Source organism: Mastigoproctus giganteus, chromosome 1, assembly GCF_048544385.1.
Source record: "Mastigoproctus giganteus isolate SK-2022 chromosome 1, ASM4854438v1, whole genome shotgun sequence".
Taxonomy (NCBI): domain Eukaryota; kingdom Metazoa; phylum Arthropoda; class Arachnida; order Uropygi; family Thelyphonidae; genus Mastigoproctus; species Mastigoproctus giganteus.
In genome coordinates this window covers 27,034,762-27,046,980 of record NC_143575.1, presented here as the reverse complement: position 1 = coordinate 27,046,980, position 12,219 = coordinate 27,034,762, and the positions used below count along the sequence as shown (strand labels likewise).

Below are 12,219 nucleotides of genomic sequence, written 5' to 3'. Positions count from 1 at the left end.
GGGGGGGGGGTGTCCACTGTATTTTTAACTATTTATTGAAACTTCACATAATTGGGGCAGTCACTCAATCGGGCCAAAATGCACCAGTCCCAATGTATCCCAAATAACTAGAATCCACTGTATTGTAATCCTTGGTTATTTTTATTATTATTATTGATGGACCTTTCAAAGTAGGGGGTGGGGCTGGCATATCAGTGGCTACATTTCACTCAGTGGTTTGAATGTGCGTGGCTTTGGCAGTGATGCTAACAAAACAAAAAATACTCAAAATACATTTTTTGAAATTCTGGATACAACAGAAGATTTCAAGTCCAATTTAATTTTGCAGTCAGATATTAAGTTTTCTGAGCAGTGCAGACAGGCTGCCAGAGCAGGTCATGGGGTCTTGTCAATGATATACAGGAATCTTGCTAGCAGGGATAAATAGGTGATTATCTCTTTATATAAGGCAATGGTCAGGCCACACCTTGAATGCCATATAGGTCTGGAGGCCTCATTTTAGGAAGGATGCATGCAGAGTTGCTAGAATGAGTACAGAGAAGTGCAACAAGATTGGTGAGGCAAAAAAAAGGGTGCACTTACCAAGAAAGACTTAAGTTCTGTAAATTGCAGTGGCTGGAGACTAGGCACCTGCGCGGTGAGCTGATTGAGGTTTATAAGGCTTGTTATTTGGTTTTTAGGAGCATTAGCAACTAAGGCCATATTGCTCCGGAATATGCGGTGGTCATTCCCTGACCTTTCCGCATCCTCCGTATTTGGTGGTGACGGGCTCGAACCCCGGTCTAATAAAGAAGCGTGTGCTACGCACTGCTGCTCCTTCCCACCTGGCTACGGAGGCGCGATGTTTATAAGGCCTTGAATGGTTTGAGCAGGCTTAATGCTGATGGGATTCTTCCTCTGCTCAGATTACAAACCTGAGGGAGCATTAATTCAAATTAAAGAAAGACAGTTGTAGAATAGATGTGTGGAAAGTTGCTTTTAACCAGCAGATGGTTGACTGCTGGAACAAACTTCCATCTGTCGTTATCAAAGTTGATAGCTTAAATAAATTCAAGAAATGGAAAAACTTTTAGGATGAATGGATGGGTGAAATGGGAAGTGTTTTTTTTTTTGGCTGATGCTATAAGCTTTCTTTCTTGCATCATATGCCTCTACTAATCCTAATGATATATTCATTATTAAATAAGGATTTTTATAAATTCAAGTACTATTAAGAAACTTCAGAAATATGGATAAATTGGCTAAAACTGTTCATGTATATGTGATGAAAAGACAGTGATAATGCTTGTTATGCTAGAAACCAATCAACTTGACATGTTGAAATCAGCAAAAAAAAAAAAAAAAATCTGAACTGTAGATCTGTCAATTTCCAAATAATGGCTGATGCATCTCTAGAATTCCCTTTGCTAAGTGAAGAACTACAGTACACTGCACTGGTCTCCTACCAAATTATTCTCTCACTAGCTATGCTAAGCATGTAAGAATGGATGCTCCATTGGCATTATCTTCCTTTATGATTAGGGACAAAGATTTGTGTGGAAATTACTATTTCCACACAAATACAGTTTAAGTATCCAACCAGTACAAAATGCTTTATCTAAATCCTGTTAACAATGCTGTTTCTGGTGCCTCAACAGTTCTAGTTCCAGCAGCCAATGAGAAAGAACACTAACCCTTCTTTGGAGTATGTAGATATATTTTTTTTAATTTGTGGGCCCTGAGAAGTGCATACACATGCATGTTTGTGCATGCACATGTGTGTGTGTGTGTGTGTGTGAGAGAGAGAGAGAGAGAGAGAGAGAGAGAGAGTTTTTCAGGTTCACTTCATATATGATTCAAATAATGCATCCATTACTAGTAGTAGTAGTAGTGTGATGCAAGAAAGCAAGTGTATGAGCTTATGCAGCATCAGCCAAAAAAAAAAAAAAAAATCACATCAGTTTCTCCTTAAATTTATTTAACCTATCAACTTCCACAACGACAGATGGAAGTTTGTTCCAACAATTAACCACCCGCTGGCTAAAGGCAAATTTCCGCACATCTATTCTACATCTGTCTCTTCTTAATTTGAATTTATGCCCCCTTAGGTTCGTAATCTGAACAAGTGGAAAGATCCCACCAGAATTCAGTGTGCTCAACCCATTCAAGGCCTTATACACCTCAATCAGATCACCGCGCAGGTGCCTAGTCTCCAGCCACTGCAATTTGCAGAACGTAAGCCTCTCTTGGTAAGAGGATGCCTTCATTCCCCTCACCAATCATGTTGCCCTTCTCTGTACACGTTCAAGCAAATCTACATCCTTCCTAAAATTACACCTCCAGACCTGTACGCAGTACTCAGAGCCTGGCCTGACCATTGCTTTATACAGAGGGACAATCACCTCCTTTTCCCTGCTAGCAAAATTCCTATATATCATTGACAAAACCCCATGACCTGCCCTGGCAGCCTGTCTGCATTGCTCAGAAAACTTCACATCTACTGCACAATTACTCCCAGGTCTTTTTCATTTTCTACCACCTTAAGTGTAGTACCACACAGTTGGTACGTTTCTCTGGGGTTACTTCTACCCATATGCAGTGCTTTGCATTTGTCAAGGTTAAACTTCAGTTGCCACTTCTTAGCCTGTCTGCCCAAATTATCTAGATCCTGTTGCAGTAGCACACTGCCATTAACAACCCTGCCAACCTTTGTATCATCTGCAAACTTCGACACTAAGCCTGATATACCTTCATCAATAACATTGTAAATATACAAAACAACAGAGGACCCAACACCGAACCCTGTGGGGCTCCACTAATAACATTAGTCCACGAAGGGCAGCACCCATTAATTTGAAATCTTCCAGTACGTGCTTCTACCTCTTACTTGTTTCCAACTAATAGCAGACTGTTTTATAGATGGAAACATGAAAATAAGTTTTAAAAATCAAAGGTGGAGGAGGAAGACGAGATCACACCATGAAAAAAAGAGGTAAATTTTTTTTACAAATTTTTCTGGGCTGTTTTTTTTTTTGTGATTTTTTTAAAATTTGGATTTAATTTTTGACAATAATTTCTGTCTTAATGTTGGACAATCAAGTCAAAATGAGAATAAATTAATATTTAAAGGCATGTATGTACAACTTGCCAAGTGAAAAATCAGAAAAAAATCAAAATTGCAGATCTGTTAATTTCCAAATGTAGGCAAGGATTATTTTCCAAACTCAGGAAGTAAAACTCCCACAGAGCCATCCAATAGTAAAAAAAAAATAATAAAATTGCTACTCAGAATCTATGCACTTTCAGGAACTCATTTTGAAAAGGGTTTTAAAAAATCAGATGCTGTGAATATATAATGATAGTTCTTTAGCACAAATGTCTAGGCAGATGTAAAGCTTTTCTAAGCAAGTGTCTTGACAGACAAAACTTTTCTAAAACAAGCCACATAGTTCTGGATGATATGTCTATCTTTTCTATCTCAGAGGATGAAGTAGAAAGCCTGTTTTTACAGATTCCTTTAAAGATGAATGTCTACATAATTATTCTTTCTCACTGTATGCAAATATTGATGTTTGCATATGCTGGATGGAAGAGGGAGGCCTAAATAATCGTGTGATAGCTAATTCCCCATATACACTATAAGTAGGGAGAAATGAATATCTAATGCAAACCACGTTACATAGAATTAACATATAATTCTATGGAATCCCATAAAATGAAGTCAAAACTATATACCATATATAGTTTTAACACACAGACACCAAGTAGTTGATGTGTGCATCAAGATGAGTTTTACCTGGAATATCAACTACTCTAGTCATGGTGTGCTCCGTGAAGGTAAGTAATAAGCAAAGATTCACAATAAACCAAGGCTAGGTTGATTTGGTTATCCTTCACTAATATATAAGCAATCTTATTAATAGAAGAAAGTGTTATCTTTCTGTTTTAAAAACTTTTATAAAAATATACTTCCTTTCTTTTGGACATCCTTTCTCATTGCAAACACCCACACAGAAACTTACCTTGACCAGCTCCTATAGAAAAAAAAAAGAAAAGAAAAAGAAATATAGAATTTCATTTAAAAAAATCACAGTATTAAATAAGAATGATATTAATTGGTAGTTTCTAAGCAATGAAATCATATAACTGAAAAATTTCACTAAACAGTTCATTAAATTAAAATCTCATTAAAATTACATTCCTCGGCATCTAGTTTCTTTTACTTAAGCCCATTTTTTTTTTAAAAAAATTTAACTTTAAGTTAGCAATAAGGAAACCAGCAACCATATCTCTCAAGAAATATTTTTTATTTTCTCTGTTAAAAAATTGGAAATTTTTGTTATATAATAATCAAAAGGTGTAGAGCAGATATCATCTTTTAAGGGCACAAAATGTGATATTGTTGTACACGTTGGAACTAATGACATTAAGAGTAAGGGATCTGCAGATTCACTCAACAAGTACAGTTCAATGTTGAAAAAAAGTCGCGAGTTAGAGTTGAATGTGAAAATGTCTGCAATTCTGCCCAGACACGATAGGAGAAAGTATGTGATGAGAGCCTTGCCGATCAATTCGGCCCTGGAGAGATTGTGCAAGGCTCAAGGGGTAGAATTTTTTCAGCCTGGTCTGTGTTTGTTGACAGGAGAGGCTGATTCTACAGGGATGGGGTACATTTAAACAGAAAGGGTGCAAGAATATTTGCTGATGCTATTGAGGCAATGTTAGGTGGGTCGGAAAACTTCTAGGTTGGGGGGATTTCACAGACTAAAAGGTTAACAGTGGCCGCAGGCAGAGGCAAAAGTGATTCTTGCACTGCTCCTATTGGAATGAGCAGCAGTGTGGAAAGCATTGCAATGGAGATTTCCAGGACCCCTGGGAGTCCTGGAAATCTAATAAATAAATACATGGAACAAATAAATACATGGGCTGTGTTAGGGTAACTAAGAGTAAAAACAGGTGCACGTATACTTGCATGCACCAATGCTAGGAGTATAGTTAATAAATTTGATGAGTTGAAGTGCTAGTCAAGACGTCACAGGCAGATATTGTTGGAATATCAGAGACATGATGTCACACAGACATAAGCAGTGCAGAATTGGAATTTGGGGAGTACAATGTGTACAGAAAGGAAAGGAGGAGGAGTTATACTGTTAGTTAAGAAACACATAAAATCTAAGGAAGTGTATCCAATTGATGTTTGGTGGACAATGCAATGCCGAGTCTGTTTGGCATGCCATAAGCACTGGGAAAGGAAAAATAAGAGTAGGTGTACGTTATAGGCCTAATGAATCTGATGAGTATAATGAACAATTGTGCGAGAAATAGAGTGGGCCAGTAAATCAGAATGTCTTATAATGGGGGATTTTAACTTTCCAAATATTGACTGGAACTTGTGGATTGGTCATTCGCACACTAGCAAGAATTTTGTGAATTTATTGGATGACTGTTTTCTATAGCAACATGTTCGACAGGCAACCAGAGGGAGTAATACTCTTGACCTGATTATCAGCAATGATTATTCATGCATTAAGAATTTCCAGATAAAGGAACCACTGGGTGACAGTGATCACAATGTACTGCTGTGGGAATTATTTAAAGATGTAACTACCATCAAAGCTAAAGGGAAGGACTTTTGCTTCCGTAAAGGTGTCTACAGGGGTCTCAGACAGTTTTTAAATTCTGTACAGTGGTATCAACTGATGATGTTACCAAAGTTGAATTCTAAATGGGAAGCCTTCGGGGACTTAATTTTGGAGGCTACTAGGCTTTTCATTCCAACTAAGAAATACTGTTCATAGTTAGGCCTAAATGGATGTCAGATGAACTAATGAGGCACGTGGCAGAGAAGAAAAATGTATGGGATGCATATAAAGTATCAGGTGACACAAAAGCCTAGGGCAGATGTAAACTAGTTTGTAATCAAGTCACAAAGGAAGTTAGGCAGGCGAAGACAGATTAAGAGAAATCTTTGGCAAATGATGCAAAGAAAAAGAGCAAAGAATTCTTTACTTATGTAAACTCTAGAAGGAAAGGGATGAATCAGATTGGACCATTTAACATAGATGGGTTGACTATTGAAGATCATGTTCAGGTAGCTGATAAAACTGAATGAGTATTTTGCATCTACATTCACACATGAGGGGTATAACAGCAGACTCTTGATTAACTGGGACACTTCAAGACTCCAAATTAAAAAAAAAAAATCAACCAGAAATCATAAAATTCAAGCAATAACTAGAATAGGTATAAACAGATATTTTGCAAGTCGTAAATAAGTGACAAGCGGCATTATAAGTGGTCATTGGGAGATTAGTGTACCTATTATCTTGCAATCCCCGCTGTTTTCACACCTGCCATTCAAAAAAAAGAGAGAGAGAGACCAAATGTCTGGTTTGTTTTAGTGCATCGCGTCAATTGTTGTGTTCCATTGGAGCACAAAAGGACAAATTTTGTTTTGTTATTTGTCAGGAATGTCGGAAGTTTTTTTATAGTAAATTTTTTTTTTTTTTTTTTTTTTTTTTTTGTTTAGAAATTGCGAAAATGATGGGTAAATGCCAAAGAGTTGTGTTTTTAGTTAAACAAAAACTTGAAATTATTCAAAAGTTTGAAAACGGTGTATCTGTTAAATCTCTAAGGAATCATTATAATAAGGATGTATCAAAATGGCCAAACATTAACAAGTATCACACAGAATTCAGATTTGTCAATAATAATATAGTAGCAATATGTTATTAGTCATTTCTAAGTTACGTAAAACTCAACAAAGTAAGAAGTCCTTGAACATATCTCTTACGTATGTCGGGGACTTTTGTATTTTTGGATTAACTGGGAAATCGATTATCAGGGATTTGTTTTTTACCATCTATCCTGGAAAATCGAGAGTCTATTGTATATTGTCGGCATATAGTATCTAACATATGCTGACGATATAAAGTTTTTTACCTTAATCCCACCGTTTGCCAACCCAATGGCAATTACGTCTTCAATCACAGAGAACTTGACCACTCTTTCAACTTACTTGAAGATGTTTGGGTTGAACCTTAACTCTTCAAAATCTGCAATAATGATTTACTCATTGAAACAGCAACCAATAGTAATTCAACCATCAGTTTTGGGAAGTCTCATCTCAGTGGTTACCTGCCATAAGGACCTCGGTGTCTATTTTGATCCAAAGCTGAAATTTAATATTCACACAGAATACCTCCGGAAGCGATTTAACACCCTACGCTGGAGAGCCAAGCAGCACTTACTTCATTCCAACGATGCTGCAACCACTACCAGATATGTTATTTGGTTTTTAGAAGCATTAGCAACTAAGGCCATATTGCTCCGAGGATATGCGGTGATCATTCCCTGACCTTTCTGCATCCTCCGTATTTGGTGGTCACGGGCTCAAACTCCGTTCTAATCAAGAAGCATGTGCTGTTCCTGCCCAACTGGCTACGGAGGTGCCCTACCAGATATCTTCAAGCCGCTGTTTATCCGGTTATTTTATACGCTGCTGAAATTTGGGATCAGCATCGCCCTCACTTCAAAAACCGGTGTTCTTGTGTGGATACTGGACCCTAAAATGGATCACATATAAACATTGCCGACCCTCTCAATTGAGAACAACTGACATGGCTGAGCAGCTAAATGTACCTAGGCTCCTGAGATTAATTGACAGCAGGTATTTAATGACTACATTAAAAATGTACATAGGAGTGATAATCGCCACAAACATCTGGGATTTCTGTCAGTGGCACAATCCTCTGCCATCCTTGAGGTTAGACCCCACACTAATCCTCAAATACAACCAGTTGAAACTGTGTAGTCGGTTCCTACCTGCCCAGGCACTCCCCAAAATTCAGGCACTGTTCCGTCTTGGAGTCAACCTACAGAAAATGGCTACTGACTACAAATACTGTCACATGCTCCTCGAGTAGATTGCATTCGTTGAACTGGGATAAATTCTTCCAAACTGGGTTATGACGTTCCTTTCCTCATTATATTTTCCTATTATTATAATTTCATTTTTACATGTTTAATTTTGTGCAACTCATAATTTCCCATATAACTTTAATTTTTACCAATTTAATCACATATATAATGTAAAACTCCTGGCCATGTCACCATGATGAGAATTATTGTTCCTAGTACATGTACTGCACTTGGCAGCGATAAAGAAGGTTATTATTATTCAATGAGGGTAGTGCCAGAAGTTTATCAAACTAACAGGAAGCTAAGTGATTTGGTAATAACTGAGAGCAAAGTGGAGAAATTGTTGAAGTTAAACATAAAAAAGGCACCTGGGGTAGGTGGGATCTATCCAGTTACATTAAGGGAGACAGCAAAGGAAGTAAGCAAACCCTTAGCCATAATTATGACAGCATCCTTGGACTCAGGAGAGGTCCCCATGGACTGGAGGTGTGCAAATGTATCACGAATTCACAAAAGAGATTCAAAAGGTGACAGTAACTATAGACCTGTTAGTTGAACTTGTGTTCCAGGGAAAATAATGGAATCACTGGTTGAAGAAGTATTGCAGGACCATCTAGACAAGACTGCAGTAATAGTTAAGACACAGCATGGGTTTGTTAAAGGGAGGTCTTGTTTGACCAATTTGATAGGATACTATGATGGTCACAAAGGAACTGAATGCCAAAAATAATTCTAATATCATATACTTGGATTTCAAAAAAGCTTTTGACACTGTTGCACATGGAAGACTGCTGTATAAATTGGAGCAGTATGGCATTAAAGGTAAGTTGCTACAATGGATAAAGGGATGGTTGAGTGGGAGATGACAAAGAGTTGTAATCAATGGACACTGCTCTTCGTGGACAAATGTTATTAGTGGAATTCCCCAGAGTTCAGTGTTGGGCCCATTGTTCTTTTGTATATTTATCAATGATATTGATGAAATTATATCAGGTTTAACGTCCAAGTTTACAGATGATACAAAGGCTGGCAGGATTGTTAACGACAGTAAAGACAGTATGCTACTCCAACTGGATCTAGATAAGGTGGGCAAATGGGCTGAGAAGTGGCAACTGAAGTTTAATATTGACAAATGCAAAATACTGCTTTTGGGTAACAATAACTGAAGAGAAACGTACCAACTGTGTGGTATTACACTCATGGAAGTGGAAAGTGAAAATTACTGGGGTAATTGTGCAGTCAAATATGAAGTTCACTGAGCAGTATAGATGGGCTGCCAGGGCAGGTCATAGAGTCTTGTCAATGATATATAGGAATTTTGCTAGCAGGGACAGGGAGGTGATTATCCTGTTGCACAAGGCAATGGTCGGGCCACACCTTGAGTACTGTGTACAGGTCTGGAGGCCTCATTTTAGGAAGGATGTAGAGTTGCTAGAATGAGTACAAAGAAGGGCAACGAGATTGGTGAGAGGAACAAAGGCTTAAGTTCTGCAAATTGCAGTGCCCGGAGAGTAGGCACCTGTGAGTTGATCTGATTGAGGTATATAAGGCCTTGAATGGGTTGAATAAGCTGAATGCTGATGGGATTCTTCCTCTTGCTCAAATTAAGAACCTGAGGGATCACAGATTAAAATTGAGGAAAGACAGTTGTAGAATAGATGTGCAGAAATTTGCCTTTAGCTAACAGGTAGTGAGTTTGGGCAGAAATTTGCCTTTAGCTAACAAGTCGGTTGGCGGAACAGACTTCCATCCCTTGTTGTGGAAGTTGGTAGCCTAAATAAATTTAAATCTGAGCTGTACAGGTATTTGGAACGAATGGCGGGGTGAAATGGGCAGATTTTTTTTTTTTTTTTTTTTGGCTGATGCTAATGCTAAAATGATACCAAAGCTCCAATGAATTTTTTCCAAATGTCAAAAGATTAAGGAAGATGCAATCTATAAATTTTAATATCTTAACCCCATAATAAAAGAAAACTTATTTATTCATGTAGAAGAGATTCTAAGGGTAGTGGCATCCTTGTTTTTTTGGCTCATCAAAAGAATTTATTACTGCAGTATTTCAACCACCCAAGCTCCTTGGAGTTTTTATAATATCCTTGTCCAATGTTGATATAGATATTTCAAATCTTTTTTCAAACAATACATATGTACCAAAATTTCTTGTGTACACATTTTCTTTTCATGTAAGGAATCAAATGAGCATGGACATGCACATTTTCAAGGTTCTGCCAATGTTGTTTAGCAAATTATACCTGCATATGTACAAATTCTCTTGAAACTGTAGAGAGCCATGTTGTTTCTCAATCAACTTCCACACATGCCAAAATTGAAGAAATTCTCAGAAATTTGAATACAGAAGCTGGCAAAACTGAATCAAATAATATATATTGCAAAGAAAAAAAAAAGTAATGACTAATTTTTATTTTTTATGTTTTTATATATTTTTTTAATTTATTTATTTTTTTAAAGAAATTTTTATTTTATTTTTAACAATAATCGCAATGTAATATTTGACTACAAATTCAAAATAAAAATAAAATAATATTTAAAGACATTTTATGTACATGTGCCTGGAAAGCCTATTGCAAAAGGAGTAATAACTTAGATACAGTGTTGGGGAAAATATCAGATCTACTGTTCACTCACCCAAAGTAGTAAAGGTGGTATTCCTTCACAATTTGTTTATCAAGTTTAGAAAGAACTAACAACCTGACTGTCCTATAAAGTGTTAGGAAGCCAGAAGAATTTCACTATACTTTGTACTGATTCAAAAACGGCAAACATAATTAAGACTATCTGAACTGCTAAATGGGATAAGTTATATGATATGATATTGTGACCAAAGAAGTTTAAATTTCTTTTAATTTCTAATCAAAAGTTTACTACTGACCCTCCTGGACATGAGACAATGTTTTTGACAATTTAGATGAGGGAAGGCCAACCTTTTTTAAACAAATATTGAATAATCTGAAAAGCAAAAAAATAATAATAAATCTCAGACTGCAGCTGACTCATTTTCAATTTCGTAATCCACAGCTAGCTTTGCAAGCCAAGTAAATGAATTTCATGCCAGTTAAGCAGATAAACTGAAAGAAATAGATTCTTGAAATAATAAAAAAAATGAAAAATATTTTAAAAAGAAATTTAATATAAAAATAGCAGGCTTACAGAGGTATCCTAAATGTTCCCATATACTTCTTTTTATATGTAATTGTCCTTAATGAGGTGATTAAATCTGTTTCAGGCTTATAATTTGTTCACTGTTTGGCTCAAATTAACTGACCAATATGAAATTATTGTCAAAAATAAAATTAGATTTTTAAAATAATCATTACAAAAATCATGAGAAAAATCGAAAACAAAATAATAAAAAAGCCTACTGTTACTTTTTCTGATGAAGTATTCTCTACATCCATCTACGTATAAACTTCATTAACTTGTTGATCAGAAATCCAGAATTTACTCAGTGTTGTCTTTTGTAAGCCCAAATTGGGCAACTGAAGATTTTCAAAGCTACTTTCTTACCACCAGCTATTGTAAACTGTGTTACAATTACTTGGAAACACTGATAACAAATGGCAGCATCCACTTTAATATTTCTAGTATAGAAATATTCAACTAAGTGCTACCATATGTTATATTCATTATATTTGTACATAAACAGACAATTGAAATGACTCACCAAACAGATACATACGTAGATACCACAGGTTGTCTACACTGAAAATCACATATACAGGGTGTATCCTAACATGTGGGCCCACTTTAGGGATCAATTTAGAACCTAAAAACAATAAAAAACTTCATGTAAACCTAGGTCTGATTTTCGAGTTAAATTTTTGTGTTCCAGCAGTTCTTTCTACAAATTGAGTTCACATTGCTGGTTCCATTCAACTGTTTGCAAACAATGCTCTATATCTCATAGAGGACCTTGCTGTTGTTATGTAAACAAGGGCCCCATAGTGTTCTTTGAGTAATAACAGTTAGTTCTCATGATAAGGACACTACATTTGGAGCTTGTTATTAACATTTTGATATTATGCATTTGCTGCGATAATAGAGGCTTATTCAAATCAAGAGTTGGAAGACATGCATCTCATGGATGGACTTGCTAGATGCAATACAGCTGAGGCAAGACATCTATAGGCAGAAAACTTCCCTAATCATCATGTGCAAAATAAGACCTTTCAGAGAATATATGAATGCCTTACAGAAACTGGCTCATTTAGAAAACGAGTTTTAGATTTGGAACTGTGATTTGGAAGAACAGATTCTCAATCACATTGAAGAAAATGATAGCAACATCATTGAAGGATAGCA

General features: G+C 36.4%; 1 protein-coding gene across 1 annotated transcript in view; it reads right to left on the bottom strand.

Moving 5' to 3' along the window:
- Positions 1-12,219, bottom strand: part of IntS11 (integrator complex subunit 11) — a 171,534-nt gene that overhangs the window by 151,614 nt on the left and 7,701 nt on the right. Inside the window, exon 2 of the mRNA XM_090379336.1 lies at positions 4,002-4,013. Within this exon, the coding sequence (XP_090235462.1) occupies positions 4,002-4,013 (12 nt within the window). The remainder of the gene's footprint in view (positions 1-4,001; positions 4,014-12,219) is intronic.